Source organism: Sorghum bicolor, chromosome 3 (assembly GCF_000003195.3).
Source record: "Sorghum bicolor cultivar BTx623 chromosome 3, Sorghum_bicolor_NCBIv3, whole genome shotgun sequence".
Taxonomy (NCBI): Eukaryota; Viridiplantae; Streptophyta; class Magnoliopsida; order Poales; family Poaceae; genus Sorghum; species Sorghum bicolor.
In genome coordinates, this window is record NC_012872.2 from 14947595 (window position 1) to 14969342 (window position 21748).

General features: G+C 42.8%; 2 protein-coding genes and 1 pseudogene across 2 annotated transcripts; 1 reads left to right on the forward strand and 2 right to left on the reverse strand.

The window, feature by feature from the left end:
* On the reverse strand, positions 94–12277 carry LOC8078180. Its single transcript, XM_002457688.2, has 3 exons — positions 12246–12277; positions 11991–12116; positions 94–970 (listed from the first exon to the last, which is right to left on the reverse strand). The coding sequence occupies exons 1-3, from the start codon at positions 12275–12277 to the stop codon at positions 523–525; spliced, it is 606 nt and encodes a 201-aa protein (XP_002457733.2). The 3' UTR covers positions 94–522.
* LOC8078181 (protein DOG1-like 4) lies at positions 14054–15613 on the forward strand. Its single transcript, XM_002455477.2, has one exon. The coding sequence runs from the start codon at positions 14333–14335 to the stop codon at positions 15023–15025; it is 693 nt and encodes a 230-aa protein (XP_002455522.2). The 5' UTR covers positions 14054–14332; the 3' UTR covers positions 15026–15613.
* LOC8060332 lies at positions 17722–21113 on the reverse strand (annotated as a pseudogene).

Sequence of the window (21748 nt, forward strand, 5' to 3'; positions counted from 1 at the left end):
ACTTGTAGTTCATTGCCTTGCTTAAAATTTGATCTCAAATTCTCAATACAAGGCTAACTCATTCCATGAAACTAGCATCGATGCAATATAATATTAGCATTACAGATTGGTGACGACCATCCATTCAAATCTTAAATTTCTTTTGAAGATCTAATTACAGTCTGGAAAACAAGGGGAAAACAAGATGACAGCATTGTATTGTTGAGGAAAATCTCTTGAAATGTTGATTCGATTGCAAATTCCATGAGGACAAGCTTTTGAATTATGAACTTAAATGGCCGAAATGGCACACATTCTAGGAGACTAGGAAGCATGTAGTCTGAAACAAGGATGATAACCGTTGCAATCTGCAGCCTCTGGAAATAAAAATCTTGGAAGCACAAACAAGATTGCTCGGTACAGAGGTCCATTCAATCACACGAATTCTTGATCAACCCATAAATTGGCAATGCACCGATGAATGCATGCCATAATTGTTGCGGTACAAGAAGAGTGGGAGAGCACGCCGCCGCCGCACGGTGGTCAGAAACTCAAGATGCGGGAGCACTTGCGCTTGAACCACCTGAGACCCCGGCGGAGCGACTCCTTCACCTTGCCCTTCACCGCGTACGCCTTGTAGCCCGCAACCCGCCGCCGCCGCTTCATCTCGGGGTCGCCAAAGCAACCCATGCGCACCGCACGCACTCCGCAGCGCCGTCTTCCCGTGACCTGCGGCGGGGCGGAGAGGGCCGGCAGCGCCATGGCAAGCGGCTGCCACGGGTGCTGCGGCGGCGGTGGCAACGATGCGGTAGTGTAGATCTCCTGAGGAAAGAGCCTGTTGGGGAAGGAGGTGGAAGGATCGGGTGCGGGTGCGGTGGAGGTGGATGGCCGGAAGAGAGGGAGGGGCGGCGGTGGAGGATGGCCGAGGAGAAAATGGTGGAGGCGAGCACGGAATATGGAGGAGGAGAAACGTGGGGCTCGGACTACGTCGCTTAATTTTTTTTATATAAAAAAACTATTTTGGGTCTTTGGTTGTTGTATATGCAGAAAAAACCCTCGCCAAATATTTGGCCTAAGCTAAATTGGGGCCATGTCAAAATCTAAAAAACAATGCCGAAATTTTAGAATGAAAATATTGTTTGGATTGTACCCATGCTAAAATTTGCTAGGACTTGTATGTATGACATGTGGGGTCCATATGTCATTAAGTTTTTAAGCTATAAATCATGGTCAATATTGGTCTTGTTTGTAAATTTAATTGTGACATGATATGATAGTGAAATCAGATCACCGATCACATACCCTGTTTAGAAGATATTTTCTTTACAAATTCGAAACAAAAACATATGGAGTATTTTGTGAGAAAAATCCTTACATGCCATTGACATAAATCTATACTCTTTTCTATCACCTCCAAAACTTGATTCTCATATATGTCATTTATGTTATAATCCCTTCTTTAATAAGATAATTGCTTGACCAAGAATATAAACATCCCATTGTCAGTGTTACTCCTGATAATCATACCCAAATCGCACAAGTGGTTAACATTTGGCAAGTGAGTAATTAAGTAGGTGGTCGAGGATTACTGCCGAAACACTTTATAAAATATGTTTGCCATAATGGCTTTAGGGAGTTTTTTTAAAGCAGCTAGTAGATTTTTTTGCTCCGGCTCTTAGTTAATAGAGGGCTCTAGCTTTTTGGTGGCTTTAGGAGAGAAGCCATTTTTTTGTACCTCATCTGGTAGGGCTTCATAAGAAGTCAGACCATGAGACCCTTTAGAAGCCCTACCAAAGAGGAAGGTGGGGCTAAGTCATTCCAAGTTTTTTTAATAATAACCTTTTTTTCACTGCTATTTTTTAGCCCTTAGAAACATTTCTTTCATGATTGGTTCTTGAAGGACCATGGTGCCTAAAAGGAGAGGTGAATTAAGCAACATAAAAACTACTTAAGCTCTATTTCCTACTTATCTGAACCTATGCAAGATATCTATCTAAATGTGTAACGACATTTTTGCTAAATGTTGCAATCTTTATTGTAAAAACTAAAAAGAGTTTTACGCTCTAGGTTCCAATCCTATCAATAATCTAGCAAGCTACACTACGAATGTAAATCACATAACCATCAATGAAGGCAATTAAGTGCGGAAGCTTAGAGAGGTAAAGAATTCCCACTAGTTATTAAGAGAAGTGTTAGACCGTATCAAAGGGTTCTTGACTTAGGTGAAACATGGCAGTATAACCATTTAACTAACATGTCACATCAAGATTAGAGAAGAGTCTCAATTTAGAGTTGTATATATTTAACCTGAGGTTTGTAATAAACACAAAATGTTAGCTCTATCTCATGTATCCATGTGATGATTACCAAATTATGCAATCGACAAACGCATGTTGTTAAGTTTCTTGGTTTGTATGAGACATTGAGACTATGATATTATTTCACTTAATATGTCGGATGACAATCCATTTTAATCAGGATAATTTGGACGGTTCCTCATAAAAGACATCAACTATACAAAAACATAAATACAAGATCCTTTTGGTCATTATGTGATAATATATTATCTCTTAATCGTACATGATAAAGCAAAATATTTGCTATATGTAATATTTCTCTATCAACCACAAGTGAGGCTTTGTTTAGCTCATCACCTAAAAACTTTTCACTCATTACATCAAATCTTTGGACATATGCAAAGCACATTAAATATAGATGAAAACAAAAAAACTAATTGCATAATTTATCTGTAAATCATGAGACGAATCTTTTAAACCTAATTAGTCTATGATTAAACAATAATTGCCAAATAAAATGAAAATATTACAATAGCCAAAATATAAAAACTTTTCGGAATCTGAAGAAGATGTCAATCCGACAAGTGGTGTACTGGTGTGGAGACAAAAAAAAACATACTAAGGTCTTGTTTATTTCACCCCAAAAACCAAAAGCTTTTGAAAATTTAACGTTACATTGAATCTTGCGGCACATGCATGGAGCATTAAATATACATAAAAACAAAAACTAATTACACAGTTTTTCTGTAAATCATAAGATGAATCTTTTAAGCCTAGTTACTACATGATTGGACAATATTTATTAAATAAAAACAAAAATACTACAGTATTCCAATCTAAAAAATTTTAAGAACTAAACAAGGCCTAAGCATAGCCAGATTCCGTATATGGAAATAAGATAAGTCAAATATTTCCCCACAGGCCACAGTTGACGGTGATACTTTAGCAGGAATCATTTTATTTATTATATCTCTTATAAAAGGGAGATAATAATGCTATTGGAATCTTTTCCGCCCTCGTGAAAGAAAGTGAGTGCGCAGCTGTTTACCTTTGGGCTATTTTTACATTGTACAAATGCTATAGTTTGATAGATAGAATAGAAGTCCTCCCTACATCTCGAATTGCATGTCAAAACGGAGCGATCCGGGATTTATCTCACGCCGCTGGAGCCGCCATTTCATATATTTTTTTTCTGGATAAAGACTCAAATAGATTTGGAACCACACATCTTTCAAATGTGGGCCTTGTTTAGTTCCAAAATATTTTGCAAAATAGACACTGTAGCTTTTTCGTTTGTATTTGACAAATATTGTCCGATCATGGACTAACTAGGCTCAAAAGATTTGTCTCGTCAATTCCGACCAAACTGTGCAATTAATTTTTATTTTTGTCTATATTTAGTACTTCATGCATGTGTCTAAAGATTCGATGTGACGAGAAATCTAAAAAATTTTGCAAAATTTTTTGGAAACTAAACAAGGCCCAAAAGAGAAAAAACAGAGGACATGTCACATGAGTGTTGACGGTCCTTAAGTATCAAATTTAACTATCAAATAAACAAAGAAAAGGATCCAAATGAAATCAATATCGAGACTTAGGGTTTTATCTGACAGAATTCCACGAGTTTTGGTGTTTGTCTATTTCTGCAGGGGGTTATCAGGAAATAAGGAAGAAAGGCCCACACGTCGGGATTACATAGAGATATCAACGTGCCGCGCAATTATCTTACATCTAGAAGACTCCAGAAGCCACGGGAAGGAAGCGGAGACCGAACGGAGTCAGGGACAGGGCGCCCGCCCAAGTCCTTAGGGCGCCCGCCCACCTTTTTCGGCCAATCACGCTCAATCTCGCGGATTATGCTCCACCGACCTAAAGGATCAAGAATAACCGTTCAATCAATGTCGGTTTGATCCGACGGCCCAGGATCACTTGAGGGGACTATAAAACCAGATCCCCTGGCCCCTGGAGGAGGCACCCCTTGATCATTATTCATTATTCATAGACAGAGCAAAAGCTAGGGTTTAGAGATGAGAGCTCTCCTCTCTTCTCTAAACTAGAGTAGATCTAGATAGTAGCGAGATGGAGAGCGAAGGAGGATTAGAGGAGAGGCCGGCCTGTCGGTTCTTCCTCCGGTTGTACTTCGCCATGATCAAGCTCTAATCAAGCTTGCTCATGGGATGACTCTGGTAATCTACTTCTAATTCATTATGCAATTACTAATCATGTATGTTCTGGTTCACAACTCTTTTGAGTACTTCTAATCTATAGGACCCTATAGGTTAGAGTTGTAGTATAGGTGTAAGCGTGGTGCTTAGACCTAGATTACTTGTGGATATCCCCTGACTAGCTGGATCGTGTGGTAGGCCGCGTAGGTGACAGTTACGTTGGTCCCCTGTAGTCCACCTCTCGTTAGCAGGACGGGTAGGGTTTATCGGCCTATGGATAAGCATCCTTTGTGGTGTACTCTTATCACGTGGTTCGTCCCAGACATAGACATACCCCTTTGAAGTAGAGAAACCATAGTTATCCTCTCTATTCTGCTACCATCGCCCATATACTAGAATTGCTCTACTCTATATTCCCATATTATCACTCACTGTTATCTTACCTTTAATATTGTTCTTATTCGATTCTACCATCTTTCCTATTCATACCTATTTACTTATCTTGGTTAAGTTAGAGCGTAGATCAGTTCTCCCGTTTCCCTGTGGATACGATAAAACCTTTAACCGGGTAAAAGCTTCAACGGTATCCGTGCACTTGCGGATTATCTGTGTGCGTATAAATACCATAGTACACTCTAGTGCCATGCTGGGGATGACAACCTAGTATTCAAGTGGTGTTAGCAAGTGTCAACAAGCATTTTTGGCGCCGTTGCCAGGGAAACGGTTGCTGAGTTGACTACGAACTAGTTTAATCATTTTATAAAAAAAAATAAATAAAAATATTTTCCTTTTATCCTTTGCCTCATCTCTGCTATTCTTTCTTCTTATCTAATCCTTGATCTCTGGTCTATTATGAATTCAAACATGTCTATCTATGAATTTCATAGACCTATGGGCACACATCTCGAACTACCAAAATCTTCAAAGCCTATCATAGCATCTAGTTTTGAGATAGACCCCGAATACATAGAATTTATTCAAAAATAACCTTTCTTAGGAGAAGGTGAGGAAAACCCATACACACACCTAAGAGAGTTTTATCGAGTATGTGACCTCCTTCGCATAGAAGGCATGTCCGATGAGACCCTTAAATGGAAGCTCTTTCCTTTCTCTTTAACGGGAAAAGCTAGACATTGGTATAAACTCAAAGTAGGGAGTGTTCATGGAGATTGGAAGGAGTTATATAGTAGTTTTCTTTCTAAATATTTTCCAATCTCCAAAGTGGTGGAACTTCGGCGTGAGATTCTTTCTTTTAGACAACTGGAAGAAGAATCTCTTGGCAAATCATGGGACCGCTTTATTAACCTTACTCTCACTGGCCCAAAACTTTCTATTCTAGAAGAAGTTCTTCTAATTCACTTTTTTGAGGGCCTTAGTAGGAAAAATAGGCAAACCCTTCATGCGGCCTCTAGAGGATCTTTCCACCACCTATCCGCTAGTGAAGCTTGGAATTTGATTGATTTAATGAGCGGAAAGTCTCCTAGCTTTTATATCCCTGAGAAAGAGAAAGAACCAGTTCCTAGACAAGAAGAAGAAGTTTCGATAGCCAGATCACAACCCCTTCAATCCCAAACTTTAGCTATCAATCCTAAACCATCAATACCCCAAAATTCTCCAAGGGAGGAAGGAATTCTGACCTTAAATCTTTTAGATGCTGATGGTTTAGACTTCTGGTTCTATAAGAGACCTTCAAGCAGGGATAATTCAAATCCTTGCAATAATGTTTCTCTTAGAGAATGTCCTGGTTCCTATCATGAAGAAGTCGAGGATGACATATCAAGTGAAGGAGAGCTAAGCCATATAGACAATTCTATCTACTCCCCTTCCATGTTCACAAGTTCTAAATCCATCCTTGACCTTAGAGATCCCTCTTATCCCTCTTCTTTTCAGTCTCATGATGATCCTAGCAATTCACCAAGACGACCAAACCATAGGAGTCATGAAGACCATAAGGATGGCATGTCAAGTAATGCCATAGAAGGAGAGCCAAGCCATATAGAAAATTCTAACACCTCCCCTATTTTGATCACAAGTTCTAAATGGCTAGAATGTGTAGAATGGATGGATAAGGAAGAAGCCTTAATGGATTCTGACTTTGGCTCAATTTCAAATGGTGAGTTCTTGACTCCCTTTGAAGATGAGATTCATCCAACTATAGAAGAGGTCATAAGTGAGACCAATCCAAGAGAAACTCTGAACATTCAGATTGGAGACGAAGATAACATTAATGAGCATGGAATTTATTTCATAGCCACTTTGTTTACTTCATGCTCATATGCAACATCTTCCCAATCTATTGGTCTCTCCGACATCACCACACTTGAGATCTCCAACCCCCTCTTCCTTTCTATTTATAAAAACTTTAAAAGGGCGGTTGTCGATGCATATGTCTATAATAAATATTGCAGATCTCGTTGAGTTGATCTAGATATAGGTTGGCGTCGGAGGGGAAACCACTTCGCCAACATAAACTGATGGTTTCCCAAGGACAAGCTTAGTGTCTTAAAATAAGCATTGATCAGATCGTAACATAAGCTTTTAATTATTTGCAACATTACCTTGTGTATTGAGCATATAAGGATAATTGTAAAAAAATATTCCTTCGGGTATTCTTGTCACTAACCTTTCTAGGATTGGAGCAAGAAGATCGGATGAATGACAAGCACAAGGTATGTACAACCAATCATCATACAACATTGAATTAAATTCATCCAAACTTGAATTTTGCAAAATTCAAGCTTGGGGGAGTACTTTACATAAAAACATCCTTTGCCATGTTGCTATGCTGGTTGTCCCTACCTTTGAGACATGCTTAATTTGTTAAATACTAATCACACTACTTCATCTCCACTTGAGTAGATCTCTATAAATGCTGTCATGCTACCTTTGTTTATTTACTAGCAAGTGTTGGTTTGGAAGTACTCGCCATACTTCCATTGGCATTTAAATTAAGCATGGTGCTTAGGTTAAATAGCCTTCCTTAATATGATTAGACATGGAGTCTAGTTTGGTTATTGAACTAAAAAAAACTGCTTGAGTAGATATTGGTATATTTTGTCGGACTAACCCCTGCAGAAAAACTTTCAATATCGATTTGGGAAGTCCTGAGATAAACTCACATCAGAGACGAAGAGAGTGACACATGAAGTTTAACAATTTGCACAAGAAGGACATAGCTCATTCATCATAGAGAGATGATCCATGGAGGGTGCCACGAACACGATGCACAACCGTTAAGAAAGGAAAGCTTCCACAAGGTGATACTGTACCATCACTTTTCAAGCAAGGTAACATCCTAAGGTATTTGACTATCACTTTTATAAGCTTCTTCTTGGTTCTGGCGTTCATATAAATAAAAGAGACAAACATGTATGATTTAAAACTCTAGATTAACCAACCCAACTGATTCAACATGTTTAGTCCTTTAATCCTTGTTCTTAGTACTACCTCTATGATCTCACACTCCTAATCATATGAGCTAAAATGTTACACATTCAATCTTTGAGAGATATAAAGAAAAAGACATATACATAGATAGATTATCTTTCCATAAGGTTGAGCGATCTGATCCGACAAATGTTATAAGTGCTACACTCATGAACTTATCATCCATCAACTTTGTCTTGCTCACTATGCTTAAGGTTAGAGAAGAACAAATACACTTTCGGTTCTGTTGGTGTTTTCCACCAACAGGACCCATGCACTTGATCTCTGCCTTGTCTCTATGAGCAGGTACACTACGAGCACAAACACACTGAGCAAGATACTACTAACACCGCACTTCGAACTGCTCGGCAAACGAAGAACATGGGTGACACCGTATTAAAAGGTGCAGACGTCAAGGTCCGCACCTGAATCAAATGACGCACCTGAAGAATGAACACGATGAGAAGTCTTGACAAGAAGACTTAAAACATTGAACCCTCGCCGAAAGGTAAGATTGGTAGTTATCCATATTTATCCTTTCTGCATTCCCTTTTTCATTTAATTATTTACTTTCCTTAAATAGATTATTAGTTAATCATGCTATCTTGAAAAGAAAATAAAAATTTTAAAAAATACTAAGCCCCATGTGAGTATATGAGTGGCATAAAACCCATAAGTACCTTCACTGTGGTGGCATAAAAATAAAATAAATATTTCTTTTCTACTTTATAAAATAAAAATATAAAAACAGGGAGTAATATTTATTGAGGAAGCTCAACGTGATGAAGGCTAGATATTTATGCTAACACTTAATTAGTTCCACAAGCTTTGTTGTCTATTTGAGCTCCACAGAATTTAAGAATCAAGAAGACTAGCAGACGGAGGACATTCTAATCGCTGTCAGAATGCTGCTGACTTTCAAATACACTTCTGCCACCTGCTAGCTACATCAAGAGAAATTACGTCAAAATTCAGCTTGGGGGAGAGCACCCCCATTTATCTCGCTAAGTATTTCTACCTATCTTTATACTTATATTATATTAGAATATTAAAATATATAAACTATGAAAAACCAAATAAAGATTTTGTGCTTATATATATATCTTTTGCTTAGTGTGTTTAATAAATAAATAAAGTGGCTATGCTAATCAGAATCTTAATAATAAAACTCTAGCATGGATATGATGAATAGTTGCTCTGTCTAATTTGCAAATTTGAAGTTCTCTCTCAAGTTTAGACATAACCGTTATAATTTAAAGCTTGCTCTAGATCTAAACTTGTGGGATGAAAACTTGATCTGAAATCTAAGTTGTTAACGGATATGATATGGGAAGGTTGAGCTGATGTTTATCTATTCCTAGAGATGCTAGAATTCTGGAGAATTTTATCTTTGAAAAATCTTTAAAATGTTGCATGATGAGTTCCTGTATGATGAAAGTTTAAATTCCTACCACAGCCATATATACATGCTTGCTAGACTTTGAGCCACACATTTATTATTTACTGCTTATGAGCATTGAGTGTGGTCAAGCTGTGTAGACCCTTAGGAGCTTGTCATGTGGTTAAATCAAGATTCACTTGCACGTTCACTCATATATATGCTACTTCTACTCCGGAAGTACCATCCACATATATCCATCCATTTCCATCTCCAAAATCACCTAAAAATATTCTACTCCTAATTCGGGAGAGAATAGCCAAAAACATCTGTATTTTTCTCTTGTGAAATAAATGCTCAAGTTATCTTGCTACTACCACTTGCTATATTATCTCAAGAGATGAGTGCTCTGAAAAAAAAGAAGAAAAAAAAAGAAAAGAAAAAAAAATAAACGAGGAAATAAAAAGGGGCAAGTGCCCGAAACCTCGAAAGAAAAGAAAAAGAGTGAGACGAGAGGTAAAAATGGACAAGTGTCCGACAGTAGAATTAGGGGTACAGGATACCCATCTGAGAGAAAAGAAAAAGAAGAGCATCTCATTCTCCTCATAAAGTTTCAAAAAGCAAGGAAGGTATGTATCCCCTCAAAAGAGCAAAAGTAGAATTAGACTTTCACCATTGTTATCACCATCATCACCATACACTATTCATTCGCCACACATGCACATCTTGATTTGGCTTATTGATTTGTTTCTTTGGATCCATGGTTTGACTATACAATAAATGTCTTGTAAGTATGTATATTTTATCTCCCACCTATGAGCTCCAGATATTAAAGCCTTATTAGAGTAGGGTGAGAGAGAAGAAAATGTCACTATCCCTTATACCACAAATACCACATATTTTGAGAGAAGGCATATACCATCACTGCCTTGGTAAGGATCCAGAAATACCACAAAAGAGAGATATGAGAGAGTCATACAAAGGAATCTCTGAGTTTTATTTGGAAATCTGCAAAAACTCCAGAGCTATAGCTGATCAAGAATAAGCGACATGGCACTTGACTGGACTGTTCTATCTTTTAACCACTCAAGACAGAAGTGACAGTTACAAGTCCCATGGTGAAAGGTAAAGTAAGTAAGTTTTAAGTCTTGACAGTTTACTCTAACTCAGAGATGAGACCTCATTTAAAAGCATGTGTACCGTCAATTTTTAAAGATATTGCAACAACTTATGATCCATAGCTGAGTCTATCCTTGCTCAGGGACGAGCAAGAGGTAAGCTTAGGGGAGTTTGTTGACGGTCCTTAAGTATCAAATTTAACTATCAAATAAACAAAGAAAAGGATCCAAATAAAATCAACATCGAGACTTAGGGTTTTATCTGACAGAATTCCACGAGTTTTGGTGTTTGTCTATTTCTGCAGGGGGTTATCAGGAAATAAGGAAGAAAGGCCCACACGTCGGGATTACATAGAGATATCAACGTGCCGCGCAATTATCTTACATCTAGAAGACTCCAGAAGCCACGGGAAGGAAGCGGAGACCGAACGGAGTCAGGGACAGGGCGCCCGCCCAAGTCCTTAGGGCGCCCGCCCACCTTTTTCGGCCAATCACGCTCAATCTCGCGGATTATGCTCCACCGACCTAAAGGATCAAGAATAACCGTTCAATCAATGTCGGTTTGATCCGACGGCCCAGGATCACTTGAGGGGACTATAAAACCAGATCCCCTGGCCCCTGGAGGAGGCACCCCTTGATCATTATTCATTATTCATAGACAGAGCAAAAGCTAGGGTTTAGAGATGAGAGCTCTCCTCTCTTCTCTAAACTAGAGTAGATCTAGATAGTAGCGAGATGGAGAGCGAAGGAGGATTAGAGGAGAGGCCGGCCTGTCGGTTCTTCCTCCGGTTGTACTTCGCCATGATCAAGCTCTAATCAAGCTTGCTCATGGGATGACTCTGGTAATCTACTTCTAATTCATTATGCAATTACTAATCATGTATGTTCTGGTTCACAACTCTTTTGAGTACTTCTAATCTATAGGACCCTATAGGTTAGAGTTGTAGTATAGGTGTAAGTGTGGTGCTTAGACCTAGATTACTTGTGGATATCCCCTGACTAGCTGGATCGTGTGGTAGGCCGCGTAGGTGACAGTTACGTTGGTCCCCTGTAGTCCACCTCTCGTTAGCAGGACGGGTAGGGTTTATCGGCCTATGGATAAGCATCCTTTGTGGTGTACTCTTATCACGTGGTTCGTCCCAGACATAGACATACCCCTTTGAAGTAGAGAAACCATAGTTATCCTCTCTATTCTGCTACCATCGCCCATATACTAGAATTGCTCTACTCTATATTCTCATATTATCACTCACTGTTATCTTACCTTTAATATTGTTCTTATTCGATTCTACCATCTTTCCTATTCATACCTATTTACTTATCTTGGTTAAGTTAGAGCGTAGATTAGTTCTCCCGTTTCCCTGTGGATACGATAAAACCTTTAACCGGGTAAAAGCTTCAACGGTATCCGTGCGCTTGCGGATTATCTGTGTGCGTATAAATATCATAGTACACTCTAGTGCCATGCTGGGGATGACAACCTAGTATTCAAGTGGTGTTAGCAAGTGTCAACAATGAGCTGAGCACACCGTCGCACGCGGGGAAGCAAGCGAAGCCAAGTCCGGCATGCCTACTACCTCGAGGCTCAAGATGGCAATGGGGAATTCTCCATCGGGGATTGACCCACCATCTCCGTCCCCGTGGCGGGAAAATTTCCCTGTCCCCGTCCCCGCAAAGGCTGTTGGAGGACATTTTTCTCCCATCTCCGTTCCCCGCGGGGATTGGTTCCCGACGGGGATCCCCGTACCCGACACTAAACAAAATAAAGGCAATAGAACAATAAGCATGACTAAGACACAATTATCAATTGTGATCTAAAGTTCATACACACATCATAATCATAGCATACAACTAGTCACCGTGCGTTGACCTCAGTGCTCACCGTGCGTTGTCGCCGTCGGAGCTCATGGACATAGGCGAGGAAGAGAAAGTATTGGGCGAATCCATGTTTAGGAAGAGGAAGCGGGGACCTGTACCACTCGAGATCTGGAAGCTCGAGCTCAATCTAGAGCGAAGACGCGTCGACGCGCCACGTACTGAGCCACGGACGCAGTCGTGAACTCGTGCTGCTTGCTGCAACTGCAGGCAGCGGCGCTGTCGACGAAAGCTAGTCGGCAGTCTACTCTGGGTTATACCCACGGTAGTATTTTATCGGCAGACGGTGCGCAAGCTACGAACTTGATGGTGACGCAAGACACGGACAAGGTTTTTATCTAGGTTCGGCCGCCGTGTGGGCGTAATACCTACGTCCTGCGTCTAGTTGTATTGAATTGTGTTGAGATAATCTGTCTTAGGGGGGTTCCTTGCCTCTCCTTATATAGTCCAGAGGGCAGGGTTACAGATCTAGAAACTAATCCTAGTCGGTTACAATTGCCATAGATAGCACAATATCAATTCCTATTCTAACCGACTAGAATCCGGCTTGATCTCCATGTCTTGTTTCCTTGCGCGAAACTCCGAGCAGTTGGATAAAGCCTCGGACTGTCTTCGTGATGGGCCAAGCCTTCTGGCCCAAGTCTAGCCGTAAGCGTATAGGGGTTTATACCCCCACAGGCGCTGTGCTGGCCGCCTGGCTGAGAATGCCTGGGAGATCTGGCCGGGTTGGGATGGAGCTATGGCCTACGGGAGCAGGGAGCAGCGGAGAGGCCCAAGCAGCTGGCCGGCGGTTGGGTGCCTTCCTGGTTCTTGCGGCCTGCCTGGGTGGGATTTTGGTCTCAGTCTCTCAGATGGGAGGAGGCAAGCTGCGAGCAGCTCTGCAGCTGGGTGGTTGTGGGATGGGAGGAGGTGGTCACCTAGGGTTATGGTTAGCTGTTGCAATATATACTTGCTACTAGTTAGGTCTGATGTTGGACCTATCTTGGGCCTCTGCATCCATATTCTATATATTTGTATTTATTAATTAACGGGGCGGGTACGTGGGTTTCGGGTACGGGGATATAGAAAACATCCCCGAACCCGCTAGACCCGATGAGGAGGGAATTTTCCTCAATAGTCTCTCCGTGGGGAGTAAATCTCTTCCATCCCCGATCCCCAGTAGAGAAATTTCTCACATAAAATCGGGTTTCGGGTCTCCGTTGCCATTTGGACTCCAGGCTCTCCAGCCCCGTCGGGCGTCGGCCAGACGGCCACCTCGCCACAGGCCACAGGTGTGGCTCCGTTAGGTGTTGCTAACGTCTACGTCTCGAATTGCATGTCAAAACGGAGCGATCCGGGATTTATCTCACGCCGCTGGAGCCGCCATTTCAATTTTTTTTTTTCTGGATAAGGACTCAAATAGATTTGGAACCACACATCTTTCAAATCAAAAGAGAAAAAACAGAGGACATGTCTGAGCACACTGTCGCACGCGGGGAAGCAAGCGAAGCCAAGTCCGGCATGCCTACCTCCAGGCTCTCCAGCCCCGTCGGGCGTCGGCCACCTCGCCACAGGTGTGGCTCCGTTAGGTGTTGCTACGCGGGGAACCACCAACACCAACCGGGCAACCCCAGCGCCCGCGAGCCGGAATGTCACGCGGCACCGACCAACTGCGAATTGGTCAGCCTCTGCCTGCCTCGGTGACGTGCCGCCGCGGAATTCTCACCTCTCCTCGCGGCTCCCCGTCGCGTCCCCGGGATGCTCCTCGTTTCCCCGATCGATCCTCTAGTAGAACAGAGGTGATCCAGCACTCAGGAGAAAAGAGATGAAGCGCATTTATTTAACGCAGAGAACAGTCCAAGTCAACTAGGCGTCGCGCCGACGGCCGACGCCGTCTCCTTCCGCGCCCGCCACCAGGCGCGCATCGTCTGTCTCTTCTGTTGTTTCTCGGCCTCCGTTCGCCGTTGGACGTTTGCCTCCGCGCCTAAGAAAGCAAACCACGCAATCGAGATCCTTAAACGCAAAGAAACCGGGCGCCATTTATGCTCTCGAACCCCGCAAAGATGCCGCCGCAAAGAGCGCCGCCGCCCAAGCCCTCCCCCTCCCACCGGCGGCATGTCCTACTCCGACGACATGGCGGCGTTCTACGACGCCTGGGTGCGCCGCGAGGAGCAGATCGTGGCCGACCTCACGGCGGCGCTCGCGCTCCCGCTACCGCTCCCGCCCCGTCGCAGGAGCGACGCGCTGGCGCCGCTGGTGGACGCCGCCGTCGCGCACGTCGCCGCCTACTACGAGCACAAGTCCCGGCTGGCGGACCGCGACGTCGTGGCGGCGCTCGACCCGCGCTGGCTCAACCCGCTCGAGCGCACCTTCCTGTGGGCCTGGGGGTGGAAGCCCGCGCTCGTGTTCCGCTTCGTGGAGACCGGCGGCGTGGGACTGGGACTGGGACTGGGACCCGAGCAGCGGCGCGCGCTGGAGGAGCTCCGCGCCGCCACGGCGGCCGCCGAGCGGGAGGTGGACCTGCAGGTGGCGGCCGTGCAGGAGTCGCTGGCGGGCCCGCGGGTGCTGGCCGCGCTGCGCAGGCAGAGGCAGCCCCCGCGGCGGAACGACGAGGCCGTGGCGGCCGTCGGGCGCTCGCTGCGCGTGGTGCTGGCCGCGGCCGACGCGCTAAGGGACCGCACGCTGCGTGGCGTCGTCGGGCTGCTCGCGCCGGACCAGGCCGGCGCGGTCGTCGCGGCCATGCTCAGGTTCCACCTCGGCGTCCGCCGCGCGGGCCGCGACTGGACCTCCGGCCAGCGGCGCGTCTAGTGGCGTGCCAACACCGTACCGTACCCCCAATGCATCACAACAGAACGGGACTAGTACTTTTTACGTTACGTGCATGGGCACCAAAGCCTGTCAGCGTATGTGTCCATCCAACAAATGTTGGCAATAAGAGGGGAGTCAAATCCTCTGGTTATGTGTATTTTTACCATGTCATTGTCATGTCATGCGAACAGAAACTGTTCGTTGAGTTGAGTCTAACGAGTCCAGGGTCACGGTCATCGACACTGTCAGTCATGGTCGTCGTATGTGAAGTCTGTTCGGTTTCCGGTCGGGTCAACGTTGAAAATCCATTGACTTCGTGTCGTCACGCTGCAGGAGTAATAGCGAGCCTGTTTGCTTTGCTACCTATGCAAGCAGCTTTGCCCCGGCGCACGAAGTATTCTCCATTTTGGACGCGGCTGGGATTGCTGACTGGCGTGTTTGCTGCCGGGGACTGGGAGATTTCGAATGAAATAACGTCAGTCAAAATATAAATTAGGTAACCGAGCCACGGAAGTTTCATGGGATGAAACTCATCTCTCATCTGATGAAACTTCTTCATTTAATGACTCTGTCAAGTCAGCAATTTTACTTATGTGGCGTATATGACACTTTTATAAAACATACATTGAGACTGACCTAAATATAGATGCACGGATTGACGAAACCGGAAAGAGATAGTTTGATTGCCAAAGTTCACCTTACCTGTGGGCTGTGGCTACCGGAAAGAGTGATGACTTGTCACAACTCACAACATATATAGTTTGTATCGTAAAGAGATCATGCAAAACAGAGTAACCACTCTACTCTGTTACCCATCTTTCAGAACAGACTTTTTCCATCTACACTTTCTTTTGAACGAGTGGGAAAATAAGCATTCGAACGGACTGAAATGTCCGCTCTCGTAACTTCCTTTTGCCCCTCAACGATTGGAAGTACCTTGCTATCGTCAAATTAAAGCATCAGTAAACTAGACTTCTGAAATTAATTCGCCCTTGCCGATTTTAGTCTTTGGCTCATAGAGCCCGTGATTATGGTAATTATGTTATTATGGTAAGCAACATATCTATCGATAACGAGCATGAATTTATCAATCTCAACGCATATCGTCATCTCAGTCCCTTGAAGGGCTCATGAGGATAAAGTATGTACAACCTTAACAATATAAGTGTATGTGGGTCAGTGGGTGTATATTTATGTGTGTCTGCATTCCTACTTAAAAAAAAGGCATATGCTTCTACCATGGGTCGTTCTTTTCCCAGGAATCTTATCGCTAATCTTTCCTATTTTTTTAAGTAAGCATCCCCAGTTAAGTACAACTGAATTGTTTTTAGTTACTTTTATTTATCTCGAACTAGGATTCTTGGTAAAAACATTAGCGCTGATCGAACATATGCGTGAGTATTTGGAAGTGCTCTCCAAAAGAACAAAAAGTTAATTAGCGTGGCCAGCTGGCGTTGGCATCTCTATAAAATAATACACCTAACATATATATATATATATATATTTGGCGAATTACACCGGTACAGACTCAGACGCTTAATAGGTACACCCCTAATCCAACCTGTATGAACACATCCGAAAGACTATGTCGGCACATCTAGGGATACATACACTCACACTCACTCCTATGAACATACGTAGATAAATCTTATCTCTATGAGGATCTCTGAAAGACTATGCAACACATTTAGGGATTGATGAAGTCACAACATATGCCTCGATATCAATAGGAATGTCGTTAACCACTGAAAGCACAATACCATTAATCCTAGAATAAATCTAGAAAAATAGAGCATCTGTGTCAATCCTAGAATTTGAATCTAGTTGAACAGGTTCCACCACAGAAAACATAACCAACTATGGAATGGGCTATATACATTTTCACAAGAAAAATAGAGCAGGTCTTAGCTTATATACTCACCAATATCCAACGTTCTATTCGAAAGGCATCCCATACATAACATATAACATGTGGAATTTCTGTTTCCCCTAAGACCTTTGAATTTTGACAGAGACCTTATATACTCACCAATATCCAACGTTCTATTCGAAAGGCATCCCATACATAACATATAACATGTGGAATTTCTGTTTCCCCTAAGACCTTTGAATTTTGACAGAGACCTTAGACAGATGTGGATGGTATAGATAAAAATGGTTGTGTAGTCTATTTCCTCCTACAAAGGATACTTCTTTAACTAGTAGCAAATATGTCCATGCTTTGCTAAGGAAAAACGTTAGTATGCTAAAGAAAAACATCAGTACACTCATAATCAGTAAAGGGGTGATCAAATAAAATAAAATTATGACATGGATTTCTTGTGGAATACATCCATCTAAGTTCAAGTTCTCGACATAACATTGGTGCTCGCATTTTCCTGGATTCATTCTAAGTTTTAATGGTGTTATTCTTTCAATAACAAACGATGTGCCTATCTACACATCAGTCTTGAGATTTGCCGTTTAACTCAATCCTTCATACATACTTATAAGGATAGGGTGTATGCGTGTTCATAGAGGTGAGTACTAAGAGCATCTCCAAGAGTTTGCTATTCCACTTGGTATACTACAAAATTTGGCAAAAGTTACAAAAAACATTCTCCAACAATTTGCTATTCGCACTTGCCAAAATCCTTCACTTGCCAAAACCTTGCTCCGCGCGTGCAATTCTCCGCGCAGCGAATTCCTTCGCCAAATCACCCGCGTGGTGATTCTGTTTTCCTTCGCGCGTTCCCTAGGAAGTCGACGTCGCCGCCAGAAAACCCAGCTTCGGAGCGCATCACTGGGGTTGTGGTCGGGGGCCCGATGATCCGTCCCCGCGGGTGCTTGCAAGGGACCGCCGCGGTGGCAGCGGCCGGGGGCTGCTTGGTGTTGGTGCAGAGGAAGAGCCCCGAGGAGAGGGTGTTGACGGCGCCGCGAAGCCGAAGAGGAGCGCGAGGCCGGCGACCCATGGCATGAGGAAGAAGCCGATGGCGAAGGTGACGGATCCGCAGAGCATGAGCGCCACCGACGCGCCCAGGAGCATGGATGCCGCCGCGGCCGGCGATATCGACACCGACGCCGACGCCCCCCGCCCCGGTGCCGCGGGGTAGACGATGGTGAGCAGCAAAGCGCAGAGCTCGCGGACCTGCCGCGAGTAGTGCGAATAGTGTGTCTACGTTTGTACTAGATTTCGCAAAAAAGAAACAAATTATGACGTTATATGACATTTATGACTATAAATTAAATTGTATGAGATAAAAAAATTATGAAAATTTTAATTGAACGATTGACTTTAAATTAAGATGAATTTAGGGAGAATAAACAGAAGTGGAGTTTCAGATGATTTTTTAACATTGGTTGTAAGATTAATTCTAGAAAAAAATGGAAAGGAAATTTCAATTAATGGGTTGTGGATTTGAGGCCAGCCGACAATTATTACATATATTTTATATTAACATCATAGTTTTAGTTCATTGCAATTCTATAGCCACAATTTGTAATTTTTTGTCTCAAGAATAAAAAACACATTAGGCAAAATTATAAACCCAACAAAATGGATTTGCGTTGACACAAAGACATCTATAAATTACATTTGTTTCTATATTCTGGAGAAGAACAAAAAATTAATATGTTATGACCTAAAGACAAATAACAAATCATAAAAGTAATAATTTACTTGTACTAGTTGGTGGTATAAGAGTGTTGTAAGAAATCATCTTAAATTTTAAGCACCTAAAATGTAGAAGAAGTGAATAAATAAAGTAATAGGAAAAATCAATCAGCTAGAAAGAACAAAATCCAGGTTTGCAGCTGTGTAAGGAATATATCTGTGATGAGTGTGATACAATATTGGATAGCATCTATTACTGCTTCACCGAAAAGAAAGAACAAATAAAAGATCATCTATCATATTTTGTTCATAGAAGCCATAGTCTTTTGTGAAACCTTGAGGAAAAAGTTGATCTCCCATAATTTCATCATACTTTTTTTTGTGACGAAAGATGAATTATATTAGATAATAGTTTGGTACATGAACACGTTACAAGCACTCTAAATTACACAAATATTCAGAAACTAATTTTCATCTAAATTGTACCCACACTGTGAATAGTTATAGATCTCAAAAACCAAATTTGTACGACGCATTACAGTATGAGCATTTATTTCATGATACCTCATAGCCACAAAGTGCGTTTGTTCGACCAGTTGGGCGCAGGTAATAATGTGAAAACTTTGTCACCCGTTTCCGTCAGTTCGCTCTTTCCTTGGAAAAGTAATATCCAGTTAGGGGGGCATCCGTGACAATATTGATGAGACAAACACTTTTGGCTTCTTTAGGTCCCAACTAATTTAAACAATAATTAGCAATGATTACAGATATATATTATCGGTATGCATGCCTGATACTGATTAGCATTTCTAACCTCCAATTGAGAACTTGAAGCACTAGATTTTCTGCAAATGAAAAAGCGCATAAGAGTAAAGGGAGAGAGAAGTACTATAAACTCTTAATAAAATAGGAGAGAAGGTGAAGGGGATCTTGCGTCCATGCAAACTGATACATTATTACGAGTTTGCAAACAGACGATATTGACAGTCATCGTGATCACCTCACTGACGCTAGACTCATCTCCCCAAGCCAAGCATAGGCACAACAGGCAATTCGTCGAACTCTTTGAGGGCATCCTCTAGCCTCCCCTAAGCCTAGTAACAGTTCGGCCCTAGCATGGACGGCCACATCGGCAAGCGAGTCTGTTCAAGACCTGCACTGTTTGGACTCGTGACATAGCGTGATCAAGCCTCTATAGCGAGACGTGTAATTCGGGAATATATATAGAATATCCTTAACCCTACTTTTTAACACATCCATATTTTACAAACAATGCATAGGAGTTTTATAAGGATAAAACTCTCTTTACTCCTATATAAAACTCTTATCATCTCTCTCTTCATTAATACAACGCCACATCAACATATTTAATGTGCATAAAACTCTAACGCCAGTCTCAGTGAGGAGTTTCATGGCGTTGTTTCCAAGACTACCATGTCATGTAAAATGAAATGAAACTTGGATGAAACACCCACTCTCAATGGAGAGTTTCATTTCATAGTTTTATAGGCATTTAATTCCAAGATTCATAGAGAGTTGGTAATTGTGTCAAGAGAGTTTCATCTAGATGAAACCTATTTCTTCTCTCTCTTCTTAAATACACCGTCATATCAACGAAAAATTCTATGTGGCAACCTATTTAATACAAATGAAACTCATATAAAACTTCCGTTGAAACTGAAAACTCCGTTGAGACTAGCCACAGTTTACCTTGTTTAGTTCACCCTAAAAACCAAAAACTTTTCAAGATTCCTTGTCACATCGAATCTTATGGCACATGCATGAGGCACTAAATATAGACGAAAATAAAAACTAATTGTACAGTTTACCTGTAAATCGCGAGATGAATCTTTTTAGTCTAGTTACTCCATAATTGGACAATGTTTGTTAAATAAAAACGAAAGTGCTACAGTTCCAAAAAAAACAAAAAAAATTTCGGAACTAAACAACGCACAAGTTGGATGTCCGTCAGTCCACTTTACTCCTAGAATTTACTGCATCTACACTCATGATATGCTAGCACTTAGGGATGAAAACGGATCGGATACGGACGGATATCACTGATATCATATTTGTTTTCATATTTTTGGTCGGATTCGGATTCGAATACGGATAATATCAACCATGTCGGATAAGATATGATTGGATGTCGACATCACAAATATACGATTTAAGTATTCGGATACGGATACGGTATCGGATGTTGAAAATTCGGACTCGAATACGGACAGATCTAAACCTCTCTAAACGAATTCGGTCTCGAATACGGTCGGAAAATATTCGTACCGTTTTCATCCCTACTAGCACTACCTCACTGGCGCAAGATTCACACCTACGAGTAGCTTCCTTGCACTGTGACACTCGCTGGCTCAAAGCTGCCTTACCTTTGCCTATATAACTGGCCCTTGGTGTGCACGTTCTAAGCCATCACCTCACACAAGTCCTAGCACTGAACACACACATATCACACTTCTCTCTCATTTGCACAACAGGCATCGGACGAGCAATGGCAGGATCGTTCCTCACCGGAGCACTCCTCCCCGTCCTCGTGGCCGCACACCTCCTCGCCGCACAGACATTAGCACGGCACGCGCCGCCGGCGTGTCCCTGCAGTGCTGCCCCGGCCGTTGAAGCCATGTACACCTCGCCCACAAACGACGGTCCCAGCCCTGCTACTGGCCACGGGAACCAGCCGTCGCCCCGCATGGCTCAAGACGGCGGCGCGGCCAGTGGCGGCGACCCTGGCGTCTCCGCCGCGTCGGAGTCGGAGGCCCCCGCCACGTTCAGCGGCCATTATTCAACGGCGCCCGACGAGAGCCCACGTAACGTGAGCCGCCAGCGCAACACCGCCGGCGCCGGCGTTGGAAACGCTCCAGGCGTCCGTGCCTGAAACGGAAAGAAAACCGTCGCCGAGCCAGCCGGAGCAGTGGTGCTATATTGCGGTGTGGCCTTGTTGTTTTGTGTCGCGAGCTCCTTGTCTGTTTTCGTGGGTGCTTCTTGTGTTCAGCGTCGGAGTCTCTGACGTTGCAGCCTGGTAGGCTGGTATCTCTTCTGTCGTCCTGTGGAAATCCTTGTTTAGAGTCTTGAAATAAGTGGTGTGCTTGCACCTGCTTCTAATGAGTAATGACTGC

Excerpts from the sequence above, each read along its gene's own strand:
- LOC8078180 (XM_002457688.2), bottom strand. The coding sequence starts at position 12,277 with ATGTCCATGAGCTCCGACGGCGACAACGCACG. Across the intron at positions 12,117-12,245 it reads TCCGACGGCGACAACGCACG|TGTCGGGTACGGGGATCCCC; the intron begins GTGAGCACTGAG and ends TATTTTGTTTAG. Across the intron at positions 971-11,990 it reads CCGCCACGGGGACGGAGATG|CGACGTAGTCCGAGCCCCAC; the intron begins GTGGGTCAATCC and ends AAAAAAATTAAG.
- LOC8078181 (XM_002455477.2), top strand. The coding sequence starts at position 14,333 with ATGTCCTACTCCGACGACATGGCGGCGTTCTACGACGCCTGGGTGCGC.